Source organism: Equus quagga, chromosome 8, assembly GCF_021613505.1.
Source record: "Equus quagga isolate Etosha38 chromosome 8, UCLA_HA_Equagga_1.0, whole genome shotgun sequence".
In the NCBI taxonomy this organism is placed as follows: Eukaryota; Metazoa; Chordata; class Mammalia; order Perissodactyla; family Equidae; genus Equus; species Equus quagga.
Window position 1 is genome coordinate 94,519,331 of NC_060274.1, and position 25,050 is coordinate 94,544,380.

General features: G+C 40.0%; 1 protein-coding gene across 4 annotated transcripts in view; it reads right to left on the reverse strand.

The window, feature by feature from the left end:
• Positions 1–25,050, reverse strand: part of DOCK4 (dedicator of cytokinesis 4) — a 432,596-nt gene that overhangs the window by 115,507 nt on the left and 292,039 nt on the right. For all 4 annotated transcript variants that reach the window (XM_046670233.1, XM_046670234.1, XM_046670231.1 and 1 more), the window contains exons 18-24: positions 22,687–22,784; positions 22,492–22,575; positions 22,218–22,318; positions 20,063–20,144; positions 18,837–19,007; positions 14,361–14,553; positions 1,795–1,922 (exon numbers count right to left, since the gene is read on the reverse strand). In XM_046670233.1, the coding sequence (XP_046526189.1) occupies positions 1,795–1,922; positions 14,361–14,553; positions 18,837–19,007; positions 20,063–20,144; positions 22,218–22,318; positions 22,492–22,575; positions 22,687–22,784 (857 nt within the window). The remainder of the gene's footprint in view (positions 1–1,794; positions 1,923–14,360; positions 14,554–18,836; positions 19,008–20,062; positions 20,145–22,217; positions 22,319–22,491; positions 22,576–22,686; positions 22,785–25,050) is intronic.

A 25,050-nucleotide genomic window follows, 5' to 3' on the forward strand; every position in this document is an offset into this window, starting at 1 on the left:
TTTAGGTTGTGTTTACATTTATTCTTCTCATCACTGGTGTTGCAGGAGTCATTTCCAAAGCTCTATTTTAAGTGCTAATGCCTATTCCTATAAAAACGAATTTTAAAAAATCATACATGTGAAGATTAGCAAATAGCATTCAGTCTAGGTGAGTATCATTAGCTACAGACTGGATCTAATATCAGTGGTCATAGTGGGGACCACTTTCCTGAAGCAAAATTAATACTAACCCAGACTCCAGGACTTGAGAGAGCAACCCGAATTGCTCTGCAATGACTGTATGTCGTGGATTTGAGTTCTTATTCTATCTGCACCAGACGAAATGCTAGCTACAAATGCTCCCTACCAAGAAGAGTGCCTTTGCAAAGAAACCTTCCAGAAAGAGTAAGTGTGAAAGAGCTTTTTGGCTAGAATTTTATGATAAACTTTCTTGCAAGAAAACTACCAAGGTTTTTCCCCCAGAGAAGAGTTTCTGCTCTGATTTCCTTATCAGATAAGTCCAAAAATTGACTGCAACTTCCAAACTGAAATAGAAATAAAAAAAAAATATCACCTCCACTACCACCTGAAGTTTTCAGTTTTCTGCAGCGACTTTCTAACTTACTTTTTACTCTTAGCAATTAAGAGTTTGCAAAACCATTCTAACCAGGCATGGCATAGCCATGCTTTACTGATCTGTGTGGAGACAGTTTTAAAGCAGAACTAATGTCCTCCACTGTCACCACTCTTCTCCCCAGTCCCAGATTGCCCTTGGGGCCTGGGATCATTGGGGTGCGTAAAATTCAATCATCCCTCACCGTGCTGGTCTCTATTATTATACTTACAGACACAGAGCTCCTGGCCTTTTTCTCTCAAGTGCCAACTCTGTTCCCACAGGACTGGGGCCCGATCTCCACCACTCCCACTAGGGTCCCACGCCAGCTGACTGCTGAGCTCTTTATAAGCTGATCATAAGTAAGAGTGACAAAAATGGGGAAAATGCAGCATAGTAATAACAGGGAGGTAGAGAAGCAGGAGTCTCTGTACTCACTGGCCAACCCTGCTTTGCAAAAGTTGTTACAGATGAGTATAATGCTTAATTAACAGGTGCCGATTGACAGAATTGGAATAGGACATCCTTCATAGGGGGATTTCACATCAGATGAAACCTGAGCCATGACCTGAGCCATGAATACTCTTGAGTTTCCCCCATTTATAAGCAAGCATGTGATTTTTCTCTATTTGCACTGCATCCTCTAACGCAATTGCATTGCATCAAGAGTCAGGAACACCAACAGGAATTCCCAAAGCCACAACCATTTAGTGATTACCGTTGGGGCCCAGTAATGGTTGTAGTGCAAGATACCCCCAGGCTCCTGGGACTTTCCTCTGCTTCCGCAATGTCCACAGGACCAGGCCCAAGGGCAACGGCCAAGCTCTGAGCATCATCATGCAGGCTTTCACAGAATGGGCCAGAAAAGACTTCACTGTGCAAGTAGAAATTTATTCCTGCCACAAAGCATTCATCAAGATTAAAGACACATGTGGGAGGCTTTGAGATTTCTAATTTTTCTCCCTGAGTATTCAGTTCTTTCTTGAAATATAAGTTTAGGAAACCCAGGTTATTTGGGGTTACAGCAATCCCACAGGTTAAAAAAATTCTTTCAGAGGAAAAGCATCAAGTCCAAACCAGCTGGAAATAAAAGTGAGAACCTCAGAGGGTTACTCTTTACCTGGTTTCTTTGAAGACTTTTAACACTTTATTTCCAGAAGACATTTGATGGGAACTACATACTATGATCTGTATTTACTTACTGAACTATTTTTCTTGATGAGACAAAATACGTTGCTAAGGATACGCGCGCACACGATCAGGTCCTTCTGTTCTTGCAAGTGCATGTGGAGGTGATGTAACACGACAGGCAGGAGAATGTACCTGGAATCTGAAGAGAGAAGAAGCATTAGTGTCACATCTGTAGTCCCACGCAAACCTCGTGCAAATCCCTATCTACTCTTTGATTTTAATTGTCAAATTATTAACATATGTGGTTGAAAAGGTACTAGTTCTACAAGGTTGATACTGAAAAACAGTAGCTCCTTTCCCCAACCTGCGATTCCTGCACTCAAGAGGCCTTTGACTCTTTTATGGAAATAGGCTTATTTTTTAATTGCCTATCTCTAAATATCTAAATGGTACGCTTCGCTTGTTGTTCCCTAATTTTTCATTGAGATTGATTATCTACTGACTTCCTACTATAGCAGATGAGAATTTAGTTTTTTTGCCCCTTTTTCTTCTCCCTAGCCTCTCAAAAGCAGTTATATTACAATTTCTGGCTAAATTAACATTTTGCATTTGCTGCCGTTCTGAATTCCAACCCTTTGTCCATGACAGGATTTGTTTTGTTTTATTTTTGCTTTTCTCTCTCTGAAAGCTTTCAGGAAATTATTCCTGCTAGTTTGAAATTTCATAAGTATAAGTGCCTTGACTTGGCTCTTTACATCTATAAAGCCATGTCCTTTACTTCTGGGGACTTGCCTTGAAGTATTTCTAGGATTATTTCCTTCCCACTATTTTTTCTGTCCTCTGTCTGGAACTTTGACTACATTCATGTCATGAATCTCTTAAACGTTTATCTTCTACGTTTCTTGAACATTTTTTCATCTTTTTGTCCAACTTTCTGGGCAATTTCCTTACTTTATTTTCCAACCCTTCTATTCAATTTTCATATTTATGCAATCATATATTTAATCTACACGAGTTCTTTCTTACTTCTAAGGCCAGTATCATGGCTGTGCAACCCATGTGGTCACACAGGTCTCTGTGCTCAGGAAAGCCCCATGCTTGGTTTAACGCTCTGCTGCACCATCACGTAATTCCTAATAATTTTCAAACAAGATGTTTTGCATTTTCATTATGCAGCCATTCCTCTTTATTTCTCTAGATGATCTCTTTTTATAGTTTCCCATTCTTGTTTCATGAATGCACTATCTTTCTGGGGCAAACAGAGATATTTTTTGACTTTTTCTTCATCCTGAATTATCTTTTTCTTTCAAGTTCTTTTTTTGTTTCTTCATTTTGGCCTCTGCCTTTCGCATTAGAGATTTTTCTCCAGAACCTGGTGATCTTTTGCTGTCCATTCATCCTTACAAGTGAGGTACTAAAATGCTAAGAGGAAAAAAAAACACTGTGTGTCTAGGCAAGCTGTGGACTGGTGAAGCTTCGCCGAAGGGAGGGGAGGCAACCAGATATTTTCATCAGGGGACCCCCAAATTTCAGAATCTGAAATGTCTTCTTGTGGGCTGCTCAGTTTCTCTAGAGAGGAATCTGCAATCTCCTCTCTGGGGAGCATGAACCCATTATCTTTTTGTAATTTGAAATCAAGAAAGGAAGAGGTTTAGTTGTGAGGCCCTGTTTATAGTGTGAAACCTCATCCCCAAATTTAGCAGTGTCTGATTCTTCTCAATCCAGGCATGTCTCATTCACTTTCTCTCGAGAGTAAATTTTCCATTTTCTTGCTAAAATAGAGGTGGGGATTGAGGCAGGGTGCTAACTGTTCCTTCTAAAGATTTTTTTAACCAATTTCCCTACTTCTAGCACTCTTAATCTTTAGAGATATCTGGTATTTTCAATTCCTGATCCTTTCTGAAACCGCCCTGAGTTGTCTGTGGTTCTACAGTGTAAACTAGTTTGTCTCTTGGCTCCACCCCAGCTCCACACACCTGTCCATGGGTCAGCCTTCTCTTGTCTGCGGGCAGTTGCCACTCATCTTTATAAAAATTGTTGACATCTCTTAAATGTTGTCATCTTCTCTACCATTCTCCTAAACTTGTGAGATTACACACCTTTAAAAAATCCCTTTACTAACTATAGATACAAAAACCTTTTTTCAAAACTTTAGCAAATAAATTCCACCAATATATAAAGTATGTATTATTTCAGGACCAGATGAGCTTCACCCTAAAAGCAAAGTTTATTTAATATCTGAAAATCGTATTTGTATACTGTCATCAGGAAGGAAAAATAAATACAGTCGATTCTTGTTATTCATGGTCGTTAAGTTCTAAAAAGTCACTGGGAACAATGAAACAGCAAAAATTGAATCATTTCTCTTAGAGGAAATATATATATACCTGTACAATCTTACATAGATTATAATCTGAAATCCTTTAAACAACTCACTCAAGCAGATTCTCTTTTGTTTATTTTACAAAAGAGAAAATGAGGATCAGAAGTGTTAAGCGACTCGCCTGAGGCTACCCCACAAACAGGGCCCAGAGATGGGATTCAAACTCTGTCAACAGGTCCCAGAGCTGGAGCTTCTTGCACGGCACTGCCCCCTACTGCCTCCAGCCTCTGGTCACCTCCATATGAGAGTGGAAATGAAGGCAGAGCACCGCCTTGTTCGACCTCAGCTAGGAATGTGTGCATCTTGCAACTCAAATTTTTTGCCACTCTGTGCATGTCCAGAAATGAACATGAAAGTGTCACAAATATTGATTTTGAGGTTACAAGTAAATTTTCACAAGTAAGTGAATCCATCAGTAATGAATTGTGACTGTATATGTATCAATCCTCCATTAACTGGGAGTCTTACATGGATCCCGAACTTGCCATTAAATAAGTATTTGAAATAGTAAGGTGATAAGTAACCTAAAAATTGACTTATTCAGTATATATTTCAATCTTTTGAAAACAAAATAGAAGGTATGCTTGTTGTCTTGAGTGTTTATTTTTCAACAGGATGTCTCAAGCACAAAATTATTATTTATTATAGGTCCATAATGATCATATCATTTATGGGTGTGCCCACTTGCAAATGCCCAACTTCTTTCCCTGTTGTGCTCGGTTTTCTAAAAGATGTCATCTGTAAACAATTCAGATAGATTATTCTTGGTTTATAAAAACCCATGTGTCTTATAAATAGTTTGCATAAATTATAATTCCACTTGACTCGTTAAAAAAAGAAGGACAGCCTAAAGAACTCTATACCTATTAAAGAAATCAAATTTGTTAAGAACCTACAAGGAAAATTTCAGGCCCAGATGGCTTCTATGAATTCTATGATGCATTTATGGGAGAAGTCATATCAAATCTACACAAATCCTCCCAGAAAACAGAACAGACAGGGAACCCAACTGACTTGTTTTATGGGGCCAGCATTATTGATGCCAAAATTAGCCAAGATGTTACAAGAAAACTACAGATTGATATCTCTCATCAACATAGATGCAAAAAGCCTTATAAAATTTTAGCAAAATAAATCTATTTTACATATAGATATTATATATATATCTATATATAAATATAAAACACTATGATTAAATAAATTTGTCCTGGGAATACAAGGTTGGTTTAACATTTGAAAGTTAATCAATCAACGTAATTCACCATATTAGCAGAAGATCTAGAAAAAACATGCAAAATTCAGTATTCATTCATGATAAAACTGTCAGAAAGGTAAGAATAGATGGCAATTTCCTCAAATTGATAAGAGACATTAATGAAAGGCCTACTTTTAGCTATCATAATAGTGAAAGATTGAATGCTTTCTCCTTAGGATCAAAAATAAGGCAAGGATGGCCAATTTCATCTACTCAATTCAACACTGTACTGGATTTCTAGCCAGTGTAATAAGGTATATCCATAGGTAACAGAATATCTGATTCTGTATCCTGATAAAAGCCGTAAGGAATGCAAAGCATTCACAACAGGGAAAGTGCCTTTATCAGTGTTTGATTTATCTCATTGTTTTCTTGACTTCTTTATGAGTGAGGTTTGGAGTTTCATATTTCGTTTAATGCCTGCCACTGGGCTACCAACACAAGGAGGTCTGGCTTTGGGTTTACCATCAAAACAACCCATGTAAGGAACAGGCATTTTTCACTTTAAGAAAACGAACACAAAATATTAAAATCCAAACTCGTGAAATAATCCATCTCAGGCTTAAACATAAGACTGACCAGGGAACTTAAATACTTATTTATAAACCAATTACTTCACAAAAAGAACCAAGAAAAAGAAACTGAAAGCTTAAATGACAGGAGTCCCTGCCTGGCGATGTTTAATTAGGAAGGAAGATAAAGCTTATCTGATATGTTCCTGGAGTCAGTGGGATCTGATTTCTAAAAATTCAATTTGCAACCAACTGTGAAGAAAATATCTACTGCAAAAAAGTAAGTAAGGGAAACAATTCGCGTGTGGTGTGTATAAGAAGAAATACACGACTATCCCATTTACTTTTTCTCCATTACTAGGGCAATGTCAGCCAATGCAAATGAGAGAATCGGGGTAAATGCCAAACAAGCTGACTGGTTAAAATGCTAATTGTTACCTTTAAAAGAAAACACCTGAATTCATCAAGCAGGCCCAAAGAAAAAAGAAAACCCATAGTTAAACGAACACTAACTTTCCATACACTTAACAGTAGAATCTGTTATGCAGGTTCTGCCCTTGAAAGGGTCAATACACTCATGTTCCATATCTCAGGCAAAGCTCATGGCATTGTGCGTCTTGTTGAGTGTATAAAGGAGTGGCTCTCATTTACTTTTTGTTTTGCCTGTACACACTTGTGTGGATAAAGCCAGTTTCCATTAGTAATTCCCAATGGATGTGGGGCTAGGAAGGGGGAGAGGCAGCTAAGAAATGCTGGTAGATTTCCTCCTTGAGGTTAATCTTGAGGCAAGTCACAAACTGACCTTTTGCCTCCTCTATCAACAAAGCTTTAGACTAGGATCCTTGAAGTTAGCTTCTGTCCACAAGGGAGCGAGTCTGTGCGTCCTGTGGTAGGACACAGGGTTGCCAGCACTCTCCACAAACTAGGCCTCAGCGTGGGCTGGACATCAGCGGGATGCCCGAGCAGCTGCTCTGTGGCAGCCCCAGGATGGGGAGATTGTACACCAGGTGGGCGGGGTCAGGTTGTGGCACAGCTTTGCATGTAGCAGAGCTGCTGGCTGCACAGAAGCACCAGAATGGCAGAAAACCTGAAATCAAAGCTGGGCTGGGCCTTTGTGATCAAAGCCACCAGGCACTGAACTGCCAGTATCACAGACAGCAACAAAACCTGCAAACAAGCCTTTCAGACACTGGAGGACAGACAACACAGAGCACAAAGGACTGCAGACGATTCAGGGGCTACATTCTCATGCAGACAACGTCAGGATCACAGAGGAAAACAGCAGTGGAGAGCCAAGGAGGATCTCCGTGTGTGGCTTACGGATCTTACCCGCTGGATTTAATCCCATCCTGGCTACCTCCACCACGGGGTATCCTTCCCAAAGCAAAATGATAAGGAATGCAAGGCATCCACGACTGGGAAAGCACCTTTATCAGCGTTTGTCTGCTTTCCCTCATTGTCTTTTTGACTTCTCTTAGGAGAGATTTAGTCTCACGTTTCTTTTCATGCCTGCCACTGGGCTACCAACACAAGGAGGTCTGGCCTTAGATTTACTTCTTACTTTTGTCAATTGTGCTCTGCTCCTGATCTGGGACTCCCACACCCCATACTATTCTGTTGTCATATTCGTGATCATCTGTAGCTCAAAAGTTGCTTTTCCAATAAGATTTCCTTTTCTTTTTATAGCATCATTTATTCAATAGCGATTGCTGCTCCATCCTGAGGCCTAGTACATGACCCAGTCCACAGCACTCATTCATGAAATGTCTGTCCAGCACCGACTACGCATTAGATACTGGAAGTTGGACATATAACTGTGATCAAAATAAAGCCCCTGCCCTCAAAGGCTTTCCTTCTGTGGGGAGGGAGAGAAACTGACATTAAACAACTAAATACCCAATTCTTTAGTTACAGTTGTGTTAGGTGACCCAAGAAGCAAAAAGCCAAAGAAGTATAAGCATACTGTAATAGTGATAATGGGGTGGGGAGGGAAGACAGGAGATTTCTTGAGACAATGAGACTTAAACTGAGCCCTGAAGGGTGAATGGGGATCAAGTAGGTTCAGAAAGGAGGAGGAGAAAGTGGGTTCCAAACAGAGTGAAGTAATACAGAGATGGAACCAGGCAGGCAGGCAAGGCTAGATCACGAGGCCTAGAATATCAGTCCTGGAGCGTACTCTCAAAACAACAAAACAATGCGGATGCGAGTCAAGGAGCCAGGAGTGACATCAGCTGGGATGAGTTTTTGAAAGAGAACCTTGGCTACATAGGTGGATAGGAGAAAGGAGAGATGGGAAACACGTATGGAAACAATGGAGGCTGTTCAGACCAGGTGGTAGTTTGGACTGGAGATGTGGCAGGTGGAGTGGGGAGAAGTGGCCAGATGGGAGAGATGCTATGGAGGCCCAAGAGGAGTCTTGGTGATAGGTGGAGATGAAGGGCAAAAGGGAGAAGAGGGTTTCAAGAACAGCTCTCAGGTTTCTATGTGGATGGTGCTGCCGTATGCCAAGACAGGGAAGAGCAGGCTTGGAGGGGGACAAAGTTGAGGTTTCCATTTTAGACATGCTGAGTGTAAGGAGCCCGTGAGACGTCATGTAAAGATTTTGAGAGGACAGATGGCTACTCAGTTTTGGAGCTTGGAGGAGAGATCTGGCCTAGAAGTGCAACTTTGGGAGTTGTGTCAGCACATGGATCACTAATTAAGGTTACGCGAGTGGGATGAACCCCAAGACTCACTCAGGTCTCCCTGCTACGTGGCACCGCGTACACTTGCCCCTGCACAACTGCTGTCCTAACTCTAGTTACTTGTTCAACTTCTGCTTTCAGGCTACACTATAAACAGACCATGGACAAGGACTATATCTGTTTAATTTGCTACAATATTTCTAACATAATATCTGGAGTGGTCTCTGCCCACAATAAACATTTGTTGAATGAATAAATGAACTACACCATGAGTTCTACCGGATATGAGAGGCAACTGAAATGGAGGCTGACACTTCTGTCTGCAAATTTTAACACAGCTTAAATGGGAAGTGAGTAGGACACACATCATCACAGTCCAGTTTACAATGACTCCATCGCTGGTGCTCGCCCTGAGCCACCAGGAGAACTCAGCTACTCCCAACACCATATTTTGACACAAACTGCGGCAGCTGCTTGTGGCACCAGAAACAAGACACACACCCTGGCCCTGCTCCCCACCCCCTGAAAATCTTTGCAAATGTGGATGAGGGATGTGTAAGAAAGGAAAAGATCCAAATTTCATCTTTTCCCCAGTACTGTGCTTGCTCATACCAACCAGTATTGAAAAGTTTAGAAACAAAGTAAGAGAAAAAAGTTTAAACTGGATGTTGAGTCGCCCAAAATACAGACGTTGACATTTATTTTCAAACACCACAGATAACACTTAGGGTCACAACTATGATTTTGGTGACATATATTTTTCATCTTAAATTCTATATTCAGTGATGTATTACCTAAAACTCTTAATTTTATCTTGTCCCTTCTAGGAAAAGATGTAGAAATTATTTTCCAAAGAAGCTCCTTTTCAAGTACTTCTTTAAGAACTACACTTTAACGTGGTTTTAACTAATATATACTTAAAAAAATTATGTGGACAAACTTTTAATGAGAGCCAAGAATGGAGCCTGAACAAATGTGAAACTATTAAACTTTGAGCCAGTGCTCTCCAAGCTCCCTGATAGCAGAGGACACTGAGAAAGGCCTTTTCTCTTGAGTTTTTCCACTTAGAGAAAGGGAGCCTGAGGGGAACACAGCTGAGGGCAGAGAGGAGGGAGGGAATGAAGGAAGCCAGGCTGGAGGCGGTGGAACGTTAAGGATTTTTAACCAAATGCTTTCTTGAAGTCTCAGATAATTTTTAAAAATATTTTTTTTATATTGGATAACCAACATGAAACCTACCTAAAAAAATCTGAAGTCTTTACACTTTTTCCAATGGCCCTGCATTCTAATTCCACTTCTAGAGAAAAGAGAATCCCTTATTTACGCGACTCTATTAGTCTTGATGAGGCCCAGGTACTACTTTGTAAGCTCTGGCATGCAGAAAAGTTTTATACAAACGGCATTTTCAAGTGTGAAAGGAATCTAATCATTTGCAATTCAAGAAAAGTCAATACTAAACTATACTTTCACTATAGTTCCAAGAAATAAAACCTACTAGGCACCCATCAACTGTAGTAAGATTTTCTTGTTAAAGTTGTCAAATGAGTAGGTAAACCATCAAATGTCTTCCCTTTATATTAAGGCCTAAAATGGAGGGGGAGGGGAGGCATTAATTCCCAGAATACGCTTTTAAAAGTCTTCTAGTTCACCGTCCTCCCTGTCTCCCTTTCTTTATTTTTTTTGGAGCCTCGTATGAAATACACAAAAGTGCTAATGGGGACTGAGGAGTATCCAGCAAAAACATATAAAACTATATTTGGCTACTTTCTTAAGAAATTCCTATCCTAAAACACCCTTTCTTGGTCTTCAGGAAATAGGAAGAAGAGAACTGTGGGGAGAAAGGAAAAAGTGAGTTGTTCAATTTTTAGATCTTAAATAACTCTGTCTGGACCCCAGATGACTTAGAATTGGACATTGAATATCAATCTACTTAGATTCCAAATCTTAGCTATGTCCTTCAGGTTTGGTCAAATGCCCTAGGAGAACCCTACTACAGGATTCTAGTGCAAAGACAACTTTTGGAACTTTCTGTCTTTCCTGGGGGGTATTGTAACATCTAAGGTCTTTTTCATCAAAATGTTTTGAAATGTATTTTCTTAAAGTGTGGCCAACTGTACCCTGTACTCCTTTCTCCGGCTAATATGAACCCCAGAAAATGAACTGACTTTCCCAGATTCTCCTCACTTCTATATCACTAACCAGTTTTTCTTTGCTGATCAGAATTAAGCTCAGAGTAGCACAATCTTGGCCAGATAGAAGTTACAAATGACACTTTCTTGATTAAAATTATAAATCCCAAATGGGACAAGAAAAAGTAGAGATAAGGACTTTACATATCAACTGGATATGTAGTCAGCTAAGGACAAAGCGTCTAATTCTTGGCCTGCCTCAACGACACTTTTGTTTCTCAGAACAGAGAGTATGTGCCAAAGACAATTGCTGAAAGATGGGTCTTTAGAAAAGTTATACTCAGAGAGAGATTTGAAGATGCTACCCTGCTGGCTTTAAAGATGGAAGAAGGGAGCCACAAGCCGAGGAAGGCAGGTGGTCTTTAGCTGTAAAAGGCAAGAAAATGGATTTTCCCCTAGACACTCCACAAAGAAATGCAGCTCTACTGACACCTTCATTTTAGCCCAGTGAGAAGTGTTTTGAACTTCTGCCCCACAGAACTGTAAGATACAAAGTGTGTGTTGTTTTAAGCCATTAAGTTTGTAGTAAACGTTACAGTAGGAATAGGAAACTAACACACCAAAACTGTATCTAATGCATGAGTCTAATTTCTCCATATTTGGGAGACGCAATTCATTTCTTTATGTTTATAGTTCCTAGGTAATTTTTTACCCTCTCCCTGTCATTTGGCTATGGTAACTTCTGGGGAAATATGACAAAACTGGGGTATCCAAATTCCAAGCTCCCTAAAAAAAATCATTTCTCTGTTGTAAGTAGTAGGTTGTATATGTGCATTTTTTTTTTAAAGGAGAGATCAAAAGTGTTAACCGTTTTACCTGTTATTCCCAGGGGATTGTGGCTACTGGAACCTCTTTTACCGTGATTCTTTGTACCCTCACTATGCCCTTAATTACACAGTTTCACATTGTCCCTTTTCTTCCCTCTCCGGTTAGACATAATCTGCCTATTTTTGTGAGATGTACCATGGTCCTTGTAGGAAATCACACTCTCCTCTTAACACAATCCAAGACATCCTATCCTATTCTTTGACACCATCTATGGCATCTACCATTTGCATCGCACATCTTCTTTTCCTTTGATATCTCATCCTTCAACTGAACGACACAGATATGCTCCATCTATCCCCAAAGTCCATAGTTTCTGACTTAGAATTTAGGAGTCACTAGAAATGCTTTCCTGGTTTCCCTGTGATTTTCCCTGTGATTTCCCTATGATTTCTAGGTTTCTCTGTGATTGAAATAGAGGGTAGTTCAAACCTTGGAAGGCTCTTAGGGACGCTTGCTGTTTTTCTCCTTGAAGAGCGGCTCCTTCCTGATGTGCCCTGTCAGTTACACGTGACAGTCTCTGTTTTCTTCAATGGTGAGTCACTAAACATCAAGCTAAGCCTCATCCTCCTGGGGCAGTGACAGAAGTCTTTCCTCTCACTAGCATCTGTGTGTGCTTCTAAGTATGCCGTTGGTCGGGAGCTGTTTTTGCTTCTCCACAGGTTTACACTTCTCCACAGTCATCCTCCACAGGGATTGTCCCACATAACATGAGAGGCAGGTTTTCCCTTCTTTTCTTCCTCCTCTGAACCACAGTGTCACAATCATAGCCTCCCAGCACTGGCTCTGAGCCTCTCCTCCAGGTCACCAGCACAGACAGACACCCAGGGTCCACATTTCCTGGGTCTCCTGAGTCCTTCCACCCCCATCCCAATAAATAATCTCACTACCTTCCACAAAGACCCAATATCTTTTCTCCTGGATTGTAGCAGCTTTTTCTCTTTGTATCTCTTTAGTCTTGATTTTTCTACTACCTACTGAGCATCACTAATCAACAAGGAACTGAATCCACAGACAGAATACATCTCTCAGAGGCATATAATGAACATAATCTTCCCAAATAATTTCCTTATATTTGAAAGCAATTTTCATTATCTGTGTTGCTCTTTCGATGTCAGACTTTAACCAAACAAAGAATTATCTGGCCAGGGAGCAGAAATACAGCAGAAATAACCAATTCCTCTGAGATGGGGATGAACTCTGTTTAGTGAAAGCAGAATTGGTGTTCTAGTCAAACTGGGGTGCCTAGTCTGGACCTCTGGCCTCTCCGCTCCATACTCCCTGTTCCCAACCCCAGAGGAGGCCCTGATCACCGCAGCAGAACCTGCAGGGCTCTGAGAGGCCGAGTTTGTAAATCACCGCAAGAAATATCTTTTCTCCAGGATAAGATGTATTTTTATGGGAAGAAATCAGAAGGCTGAACTTTCTTTTACATTGATTGAAGCATTGTTTATTTTAGGGAAAAGAAATCAGAAACATACTAACCGTCTATCAACAGGAGAAAAAATAAACTAACCATGATTACTCATTCAGTAAAATATTATACAATAGTAAACAAGTAAATGAACTAGTAGCATGGATAAATATAAAAATAGAATATTAGTCAAAAAGAAGCACTCTATAGAATGATATACAACATGTCATCATATAAAGACTAAAAGATGAAAAAAGTTTGAAAAGATAATAAATAATATATTTTTAAAGTTATACAATAAAGGCATAGAAAATGGGAATGGAATCTCTGATAGTGGGAATGTCTATGAAGGAAGTGAGTATACACAGGAGGGCCTAAGTTTCTTGATAATGATGACTTTCTTAATAAAAGACCTAAAGCAAATACTTGATGTTGTTAAGATTTGTTAATCATTTACTCATGTGATATCCTATTCTTGCCTGAATGTTTAAACTATTTTACAATAAAATAATGTAAAAAAAGGTTTGTTGACTATATTTGAAACCCTATTTCAAAAATACTATTACACATATATGCATTCATGTAGAAAGCTAATTTCCAATAAAATCAATTTTTAAGTTTTTAATTTAGTGATACTGATGGAAACTTCTTAAAACAAACTTTAAAATGAGGTTGGGCTTTTGTTATTTATCTTAGGAAAAACCAGAAGAAAACAAGAGGCAATGGAATTTAATAACAGATAGTAGGACAAAGTTAATTTAGTAACTGATCACTTGCTGTTGGGATAAAATAAAAAATGACAATACACCCAAACTCTCACCCAGTTTCAGAACACAGATTGATGGAAAATGTTTTTTTTTTAATTTTTTTAATTGCACTAACATTGGATTATAACATTATATAGGTTTCCAATGTACATTGTAATACATTTTGAATTCTGTATAGATTACATCATGTTCACCACCCAAAAACTAATTATATTGATGGAAAACTTTTAAGAACAAAAGAGACAAACAAACAAGGTTCATGTCAGGTCCCTGTAAGCATCTCTGAGAGAAAACGTTAAATTTCATTGAAATTTAAAAAAATGACATCTGTAACAAGAAGAAAAGTATGCCCTATATTACAATTCTTTGTGATTAGAACCAATTATTTAATCATTAGAGTTTTCATTCTTGCTAGAAATAAAGTTTTAAGAGCCATATTTTTGTATCTGGTTACTTATTAAATTTATTCTACCATCCAAATAAACAATGCTTTTGAGAAAGTAGTTGTCAGTTTCCTTTTTTTAATTGCTTCTGCTGACCTATGACTGCAAGATGTAAGTAATGGCTTTCTAAAGACATTATTTCATCCAAGAGACTCACCACCCTACCTGGGTTGGTATAGAGCTGGCTTTCCACGGTTTTGCCAATGCACTGCAGTTTAACGGCCTGCAAGGAGTCGTCCACGTGCACGATGGTCGGCAGACTGCCCAGGGTGTCCTGTACCAAGTTGGCCACTTCCCGGACATCAAAGAGCTTCAACAGCTCTGAGTATACGGCTGGGAAGGAGCTCAGAAACACAGCCTGAAAAAGATGAAATTTAAATCAACTCCTAGATAGGCCATGAGAAATCAGATGTAAAAATGCCCATGAGTTTAAAACTGTGACAAATATTTTTGAATGGTAGGAAAATGAACATAAAATGTTTTAGTACCTAAAGCAAAAAAGGACAAAAGGGCAATTTTTAAACAAAAAAGTATAGCAACAAAGGACAATCTTTTGAAGTGAGCAAAGGTGCAACATAATAAAAATTGGGAAATTCTGGAAAATCACTGACATTAGCAAAATGATTGGAAAAACCCCCCACAGAATCAGGAAAATGTAGCATGATCACATGGAAAGAATGCTCAACCAAGACCTGGACTGTAGTCACTTTTATTTCTTTCCAGTTTGGAGCAGCTTTCTGAAGTACTCATTTAAATCTAATTTACCTTTAAGAAACCAAACATTAATTCCCTAAAGCACTCAACTTATTGATTAAAGGAAAAACACAGGACAGGGCATCAGAAGACCTAGACTATATATGGTACCAGCTTTGGTTCTAATCAACTCTGCGACCTTAGACAAGCCATTTTAGCCCCCTAGGTTTCAGCTTCATCACCTGTAAAATGAAAAGATCATCAGAACAACCCCTTAGGTTTTTTTCAAGATCTATTGTAAACTCTGAACTGTGTGTACTAAGAACAATATCCTTTATGGAAATAAAGAAATCTGATAATCATTTTTTAAGGAAAAAAAGATGCTAATATCAAATCTTAAGGGGCATACTTAAAAAATTGGGCTAGGATTGTACACCAAAACAAAGAAACTCAGCCTTTTAAAATTCCACAAAAGGAGGGCAAAGGAAGGAAAAGTCGATCAGCTTCAACCACCTAGTGGGAGAAGGAGGCATATGTTTCTATGATGCTGAAATTTGAGTGCTAGCCGGCTTACCAACGAGACCTGACACCAGCGGAAAGTAGGTCAAGTCTGCATGTGCTGATGATTCAAACAAAGAATCAAATTCAAATTCAAATTCACGGATTTTGGTATTTATCCATACAGAAGCAGCTAAAATCTATAGGAGAGCCAAGACCTGTTTTTGATACCAGAGCCATCAAAATGCTTAAGCTGCTACAGTCAACAGCTATGTTCTCCTTGACTCCTAAAAATCATAGATTCACTTGAATGAGTTTAAAATTAATAACTTGGTTTTCTCTGTTAAAGCTTATATTTATATAACCTTCATTTCACTTCGCAAAGAGCTGAGTCATACAGACGAAGTTAAAAAATAAAATAAAATGAGCTCAGCTTTCTAATCACTGAAAAATCAATGAAGTTGATTTTCCTCAGGAATCCCTAAATTCATCCATTAATTCTTTATTTATACCTTTTTACTTCAAAAAGCATTTGAATGTGCCTGCAGTGTAGGATACATATATTAAAAAGAATAAAGGATAAAGGAACAAGGACTTCGTGATGAGGGCAGAAAGACAGTTGTACCAGGGTATCTAAGCTAAGGATTTTTACTGCAAATAAAAATAAAACTACAATTTTGTTTTGACCTTCTTGACAGCCAAGAAAATAAAGAAGGATAATTAATAGAAATTTGGGGCAGGGTTTTGGGCCTCAACGCCTTCTGTTATTCCTCTTCTTCTCCTGGGGTTCCCAGGGTAGGGATCTGTCCACGGAATGGGAAACCACTGCTACAACAGCTAAGTTAGCAGCAGTTCTGCCTAGGTCGGGGCGCCCAAGGACAGAGTCATTAGAGAGCTGGGCTTACTTAGGTCAAGGGGACTAAATGAGCCTCCTCCTAGGACCAGGATGGCCAGATCTGCGGGGCAGCCGTTCATTGATCCAATAGGAAGGATGGCTGGGATGGCTGCTCTGCGTCCAGGAGACAAAATTTGCCCTCAGTTGTAGCCCACATGGAAAAAATGCAAAATGGAGCAAGAAAACTGGGTTTTTGCCTTTACGGCAGACTAACAATGGATATTCTTGGCTCTGGATGTGATAGGCAGAGTTCTAACATGACCCCCAAGACCTTTGTCCCATGGTGGTGTTCTCATGATTACATCATGTTACATAGCAAAAGGCATTCTGCATATGCAATAAAAGTTATTAATCATTTGATCTTAAAACATGGAGCTTATCCAGATGGGCATGACCTAATCACATGAGCCCTTAAAAGACAAGTTTTCTCCAGCTCGTGATGGGTGAAGTCAGAGAGATCTGAAGCATAAGGATGTGACATACCATTGCTGGCTTTGAGGATGGAGGGGCCACATACCAAGGAATGCGAGAGGTCTCTGGAAGCTGAGAGCACCCCTCTCCCCGTCTCACTGTTGGCTGAGAGCCAGCAAGGAAATGGGAATCTTGGTTTGATAAACACAAGGATTTCTGCCAAAAGCCTAAAATCTTGAAAGTGAATTCTTCCCAGGGCCTCCAGATAAGCCATCAAAGCCAACACCTTGATTCTGGCTGTAGGAAACCCTAAGCAAAAAATACAACCAAGCCTTCTGACGTACAGAACTGTGAGCTGAGAAACAGGTGTTATTTAAAGCCAGTAAACGTATGGTCATTTGCTATGCAGCAATGGAAAACTAACACACTGGATCAATCAGCTTAGTGACACCTTCCTTCTTAGAAGAGAGAGCTATGAAGGTGTGGGGTCAAAAGGGAACCTGGAATGGGAAGAGGTGGGTAGCATTCCTTATCCTCCCAAAATACAGAGGGATGAAGCGCTCATTGCTTAATAAAGAAAACTAACCACATCATCATTTTATATGAAGTTTTTCTTAGCATCAAATTAAAATAAATTATCACACCAAAATTTACAAGGAAGGGATACTGCACAAAATAATGCAGAAAGACTTCAGTGGAGTTTACAAAGATATTCAGAAAATTTATGTACACATTTTATACATTATCTCTTGATAAAAAGCTAAAGTCAAGAAAAGAAGAATCTAATACAGCTCTTTGAAGACACTAAAGTTGTTTCACTACCTTGACTGAGTGATGGCACTTGGAGCATCAAGGGCAGTGGAAGTCAATATGTTAAAGAGATAAAAGGAGATCTGCTCTATTCCTTTGTACCACAGCAGCCCAAGTCATCTCAGGGAGACTGCTAGGATTCAATGGAAAAACAACTGAGGGAAAGGAATATTGCTTTATCTTTAAAGAAAGAAAAAACCTCTTGTATCTCCAGGAAGACATCTCAGTGAGACACTATGACTTAAGGTTACTCTTAAGAGTAAAGAAAGTACTTTTCAGATATAAATTAGTTAAGTTTTGTCCCTGTAACTGGTAAAGGTTAAAAAGAAAAATTCAGAAATGGAAATACAAATTTTGAATAGTTTCTGTAGAAGTAGTGAAGTTCTGAGAACAAAAGAGCCCAAATTGTATCCTTGCCCAGATGGAAGACCAATCCACCTCTGTAAAGAAGAGAGTAACAAGAACACCCCCCAAACAGTCAAAAAAGTATGGCATTATTATTGGAGCGTTGGTACATTTTTGGTGTTTTGCTATTTCACATTATGCCTTCCAAATATGAAATGGTACCAAATTATAACAATACTATTAGGGATCTAGTTTTGTCTTCTAATCTCCTATCTTATGCCCCAATTCTCGATAATTATAAGTCTCTAATTTCCAGGGGATGGTAGCAAAGAGATTGCTTCTCCATCTGACAGGTTTTCAACCAAGTCATTAAAGTATACGAGAAGGATTAGGAAAGTGCAGAGAAAGATTCAGAATTATTTCTTGGAACATGTCCAGGGCCATGTGATTCGGAAAGTGGATGGATCCTGTTCTTAAACAAAACATGTGCAGCTACTGCCAGTAATAGAATTTGGCAACAGTCGCTCAGCACTAGCCATCTAAGATCAGGCCCAGGATGATCAGGGTCAAGTTAAATAAAACAAAACAACACGCAGTTTAGCCAAGTCCAATATAATGAGTCTCAAGCTGACAGATTAAAATGCAGTGCAGGGCTCAGGGAAAACCGCGGCAACTGATTGGCTCAAGGGAAATTCCTTCTCCAAGGCTGAAGGGAACGGTGAGGCTAACCATCAGTATGTGTCCTGGTGACTGGAATTGAATAGCCTCTCCAATCAGTGGGAACAGTCCAAGGAAAGGCAGCCAGCTTCTGTTCCGCCGGAACTCAGAAGCCGGGGGGCTTTCTAAAGCCCATATCAAGTTGGTTAAGCTATAAATATGAACCGCAGCTAGGGATTTCTCATTGAGAAAACATTCACTTATGCTGCTATGTAAAAATAAACAAACTGCATTCATTTCTCTTCTATTCAGCAGAGATGAAAAAAAATTACCTGTGACTGAGATAACGCTCCAGACCCTTTGCTCTCTTGAGAGAGAAAGAAGCGGACGGACATAAGGAGCTCCTGAATGCAGCAGCGGAATTCCTCTTCGTTTTGTCCACCAGTGGCGAGGGAAAACAGCCTTCGAGACTGCACTATATACTTAAAAATATATTCTTGTGCCTTTTTAGAATAAAATGTTTAAAAGGTTAGTTCCAAGAGAAACCAAAGTATTATTTAACAATGACAAGCTAAAAACTATGGTACAACATTAGACTTTTAAATTATTGATTTAAACACTAAGGCCCCATGAGATTTTTGAACAGTATTTACTTGTAGGGGAAGACCCATTTTTCTCCAATGCCTAATGAGAGAAAATGTATAGATAATGTAAAAAATCTATGTAATTCTCAAGAGGTCCAAACATTAAATGTTTTTGATCCTCAGATGGTTTTTTAATTTAGTTAACAAAGAGATAATAGCCTGCCTTTCAAAAATGATCTTGCTTTGCTGGGAAGTCCTCTTGCCACTTGGTATTTTACCTTCAATCAGACCAAAATGATAAATTTATAATTAATAAAATGCTTGTTTTATAAAAGGCATATCTGTCTCGTTTTGTCTACTGACATCAAATAGGGTGGCACTCAATAATAGGAATCGAAGACTGCCAGGGCAGTTACTGGACAACCCCTTTAAGAATCTGTATTCTTTCTGAACACGTTTGCAAATAATGTATTAGCCTCTCCATATACACTGAGCACATAGGGTCCAGAGATGCAGGCAGCGTTAAACCATGGGACCCAGTAAAACCTCAGGTTTCCTCTTTGTGATCCCTGCTAAGCCACTCTGTTCTCTCCCAAAGTTTAAGACAAATGGTTCTCAGATGGTCTCTGTCAGGGTGGTAGAAGCAAGAGCCAGGAACTCCTAAGCTTAACTGCCCATCTATAGTCTTCTCTCATAAACTCTCCCTCCAGCCAATCCTAGACTTCACTTCAGGCATTCTGGAGCCCAGAGGAGTAAGGATACAATCCCGAGAAGGTTCCACTGGGCGAGCCTGTCAAAACCTCTTTCAGATTTCAGCTCTGGAGCAGCCATAAACTGATTAAGATCCTTGAATTGGAATGTCAGTAATATATCATCACCAATTATTGCCCGTGTGCAGGAAACCAATTAGTTTAGCATCACCATGCAACAGCTCTGTCAGACTCCGATGTCTGCGATCTACAGTGTGTTATTACCTTCAGCACCTCCTGGATGTGCTCTTGCCGCTCAGCTTCTGTTATCCTGTCCACATACCACTTGAGCACTTTGATGAGATCTCTAAAATACAGGAGGAAATGTGCAGAAAGTAGAACTGTAGACGTGGTCTAATTCTCAACTAAATGCCAACAAATCAAACACTTATTTTTATCACGAGGAGTCTTCTCTTTCCATCAGTTCTCACATTTTTATGTCAGACTGCTATAATAATTTTACAAAATCTGCATACCCACATCACTACCCTTTTCGAAGCTGAAGAGAGAAACACTTCCTCCCAATGAGATTCCCCTCAGTCTGGACATATGCCATCGGCCCTACTGTTTCTGGCAATGCTTCCAAATGGATAAGGACAAATACCAGAGAAAAGGACTCTGGCCAAGGAATTGCCTGGAAGTATGACTGTCATGGTCAGTCTTGGACAACAGCTAACTGGGATTTCTTCCTCAGTGACCACATCGATAGCTGGATGAAACATTCAGCTGGAGGTAAGAAGGGGTGTGCCAAGGGATGAAGGCAACACCTCCCCACTTCAAATCACATCCCCAAGGATTTATCAAGCCAATCTTCTGACCTGTGGTAAGACCAAAGCTTACTGTCAAAGGGTCCCTTGGTAGGAGAAGAATTTCCAGAAAAGCCAGGTTTTAATGTTTAAGAAACAAAAATTAAACAAAAGCAAAAAACAACTATTCTCAAGATTGCAGTCTTGCTACCTTTAACTTTGGTCAGTTCTTGGTTTCTAGGAAATGGCACAATTTTTTTAAATGCTTCTCTTTTCTCTCAGTCAGGGAAGACTATATGGACACTATTTTGAGGATAATATGTCAGTGCCTTTCTGACCACCCCCAGCCCAAGAAGATTCCACAGGCCTTATTTTTCTTGTTAGGACTGATTATCCTGCTTTCCTGGCCAACCTGATGTCTTAGAAATAACACCCTTGTTCTCCAGCTTCTAATGATAATTTCAGTTGGAAGTCGTGATCCCCTCACACTAGGGCCCAAATTGTTAGGCCAAGTGGCAGAGCCAGGCCAACATTTCAAAACTATTTCTGTTGTTACATTTTACCCTCTGCAAAAAACACGTTGACGGAAGGTCACATCTTACAAAAATAACTCCATCCATTCAAACGCTAGAGGCATAAATCTTAATATGCCATGGTCGGGAATATCCAAAGTAACAGGATCAAATGCTTATTTACCTATTAATCTTTTGCATATCACAAAGATGGGGAAAAAGGGGCGAAAATCTGATTCCATGCTCTTTTAACACACCTCTAGGAATAGATGATTGTGCACATACAAGCGCACAGGTGCTTAAGGTATAAGGTAAAAATGTGGGTAGAATGGCAATGACAGTATTGGAACAGGGAGAAAGAACATCGGGGTACATTCCAGGGCTGTATTTAAGCAGGACCTAACACCGGGAAGATGTTATGCATAGGACAGAAAGAGAAAAGCTGTTGCCTTCTGGCAATTATCAACTAGGATGCATGGAGGCAGGTACTAGCTAAAGTCTGTCATTCTTCATTCACTTTTAGCCTTGCTTGCAGAATGTGAGCTGAGAGGAAGGATGAGCAGTTAAAGTGGCAGCTGGTCTCAAAGGGTAAAGTCCAGGACTGAACTGCTTGTGGCCAGGCACCAGGTCTCATTAATCAGCACAAAGTATAGTGCCTGGCATGTAGTAGGCACTCGATAAATATTAACAGCTGAATGAATGAATGACTTTAAAAAGCTATGATGGCAAAGGCTGTTTTCCCTTCATAATTCTTTTTCAAACACATCTAGAATCATCAAGGAGTGTGGTGATTAAATGGGACACTTGGAAGCCAAAGTGAAATCACCAGACATTTCAGATCAAAGAATATCAAGCGAAACAGAGACAAGAAGAAAACACATTATATTTTAGGTTTCAGGAATAGAATTCAGGAAGTTCTTTTTTTTTCCCTTTTAATCAAAATAAGTTCAAGCCATTAAAAAAAGGTGTGTGAGAAAGGAAGATGCTGTCTCAAGAGACACTTCAGTTGTTGTGCTTCAGTTCTTCTTACACTCCCTTTGAAATTTCCCTATGTTGCTGGTTCTGCTCAGAAAAGCGCAAAAGGAAGTGCTCCTAAACCAATTACAAGATAAAGGGCCTTACCTGTATGCAAGTGCCCCAGCAAAATGGCTCTCAATGTAAGTGTCCATTACAGGTTTAAAATGATGAAATTTGCTATCTTGCAGCAAATTTATTATGTGAACCTAAAAAGAAAATTGAGCTTTATAAAACTGAATACAAACCAAGAGGGGTTTTTTTTTGGTTCTTTTTAAGTGAACTCTTACGCTATTAAGTACACATTTCCGAAACAGGCTTATGAAAGTGAAGATTGAGAGACAACATTGTTAAGATATAATTAAAGTGAATTTAAACTCACCAAAGAATCAAACACTTTAGACCCATATTTTTGGGAGTTTTCATCTAAAATTCCAAATAAGGTATCCAGTGTATCTTGCAGAAACTGTTAGATAAAGAAGAAGTAAATGAATAAGTAAAATATCATCTGTTCTTCCCCTCCAAATATACTTTATCCCATGAATTTCCAAGAGAGGGATAACGAAACAGCAGGTACCTTTACTATTTCTGAGCCATCGATTTCTTTTAACTTAGAGAGACAGCCTGTGATCTTGTCTGGGTGGGTTCTCCATTTCAAAAGATCAAGCATATCACCTTTCCAAACAGAACAGGAAGGTTAATTGCCTTAATAGAGAACAGTTCCTCACATCAAAGTGTTCTACTGGTAAAGGCTGAATTCTCCAACATGTTGCCTGCCCCTCCTGGTCATCCAAGTTTCAGGCTCCCCCACACCACGACTAGCCATCTAACATGGTATTTATTACAGCGTATTCTAATTATTTCTCCCTTCCCAACGCTCCTGACACACAAACTCCTACTCATCCTTCAGTTCTCAGGTTAGCCGTTGCTTCATCCAGGGAGCCTTTGCTGAAATCCCAGGATGAGCTAGCCATCCCTCTGATGTGCTCTGTCGTATTCCCAGGACTCAGAACAGAGCAGGCACACAGCAAGCAGCTGACAAATTATTTGTTGGATAATTTTCTGTCTCCTCTCATTAAAATGAAAGTTTCTTGAGGCCTGGGAACCTGCTTTATTCATATTTGTCCCCCCAGCACAGAACACTCCACCTAAAAACCAATTCCACCTGGCAATGAGCGTCTTCTTGATAATATGACCCAAATCCGGCAAGACTTGCAGGTCCCTGCACAAGGATGACAAGCCCAGTCAATTGCTACATCATCCAGTGAGCCTTTGGACCTGAGAGGGCCAGGTGCTGGACTCCTTGGTCATCTTCCATCCCAGATTCTGGGTAAGCTCAGAGCCCAGTTCTTCAATTTCCTCCCCTTCCTAAACTGACAACACATGGGCCCTCAGACTAGCAGGGTCCTCGGAGAACCTCTTCAGCTGGTGAGAGAATAAATCCTTCCCTCAGCTTTCCCAGGCAGAAGTTAGAAAAGCTCCTGAACATGGTGTCCAGCTTGACTACTCTCCAAAGGAAGCAGGAAGCAGTGGCGTCAGGAGGCCAATGAAAACCTAAGAACTGACAAGGCTCATGCTGGCAGGCTGGGAGTGCTCAAGGCAGGGAACTGGCAGGGCTGGCCGCCCAGTGCCCAGGGAAGCGGAGACTAGAAAGGCCAGAGAGAAGCCAGGAGGGATTTTCTAGGCTCAACAGTAAGAAATTTACTTCAAAACACTTGTTTCAAGAGAAACCCAAATGGGACTTGCTGAGAGACAGAAAGACCGACACAGAAACAAAAAATTTTAAAAACCCAAGAAATCAAGGAAATAGTTATGATGAGAAAGAAAACCCATAGTGCACAGAGATGAGGAAAAGCCTAAGAATCTCAAGAGGACACGGAAGCAACCGGCACCAACGCCAGATTCAAAAGAAAAACCTCAAAAAGGACTCAGTAAGAAGAAATTTAGTAAAAGGAACATTTATCTACAACAAATGGGGACAGAGAGGAGGAACCTCTAGAATCACAAAGATGAGGGAATTGAAAAAACACTGACTGTGAAAAAGAGATTTATGATATTTTCATAAAGAGAAAAACCTGAAAATGTTTAATATTCATGTCTAACACAGACATCCTGGAGTACGATTGAAACCAAAAATGACTGGTTATCTTTAGAACATTAGGTATTTCTACAGCGAGCCCCGCAGTGGCAGAGGCTCTACTCCATTATCCTCCCGGGCTGTTTACTGCCGCCCTCCCACCTACTTCCTACCTCCCGCATCTACCTTCAGGATACCTCTCTTCCCAGGCATCTTCACTTTTATTTTTATTTATATACATATTTTTTAATATTAAATTAGACATACTTTTTATTCATTTATTTTTATTTATTTATTTTTTGGTGAGGAAGATTTACCCTGACCTAACATTTGTCGCCAAGCTTCCTCCTTTTGCTTGAGGAAGATTGGCCCTGAGTGAACATCTATGCCAATCTTCCTCTATTTTGTATGTGGGATGCCACCACAGCACAGCTTGATGAGCAGAGTGTAGGTCCACACCCAAGATCCAAATCTGTGCACCCCAGGCCACCAAAGTGGAGCATGAGAACGTAACCACTACACCATCAGGTGGGCCCCTTTCTTCTCTTTTAAATTTCCCAATGCATTTCCCCCTGCCCTTCACTCTTCTCTTCTTGCCCCACCTCCACTCCAGCTCTCACTCTGTCTCCTTGCTCTCGTTCCCTGCCCCCTTAGAGTGAGGCTGTTGCAGCGGTGTCCAGGGCTCTGCCCAATGTAAGGAGTGGAGAATTTGTGGAGGAAGGAGGTGGCTCTGCTGACCACAAAGTGGCACCACCAGTGGCCACAGTGGGGAACCAGGAATAGGACTGTTATCAGCAGAGCTGGAAAACAGATGACAGTGGCGCAGACAATCAGGTCAGGATGGAGCTGTTCATCTTTCTTGCA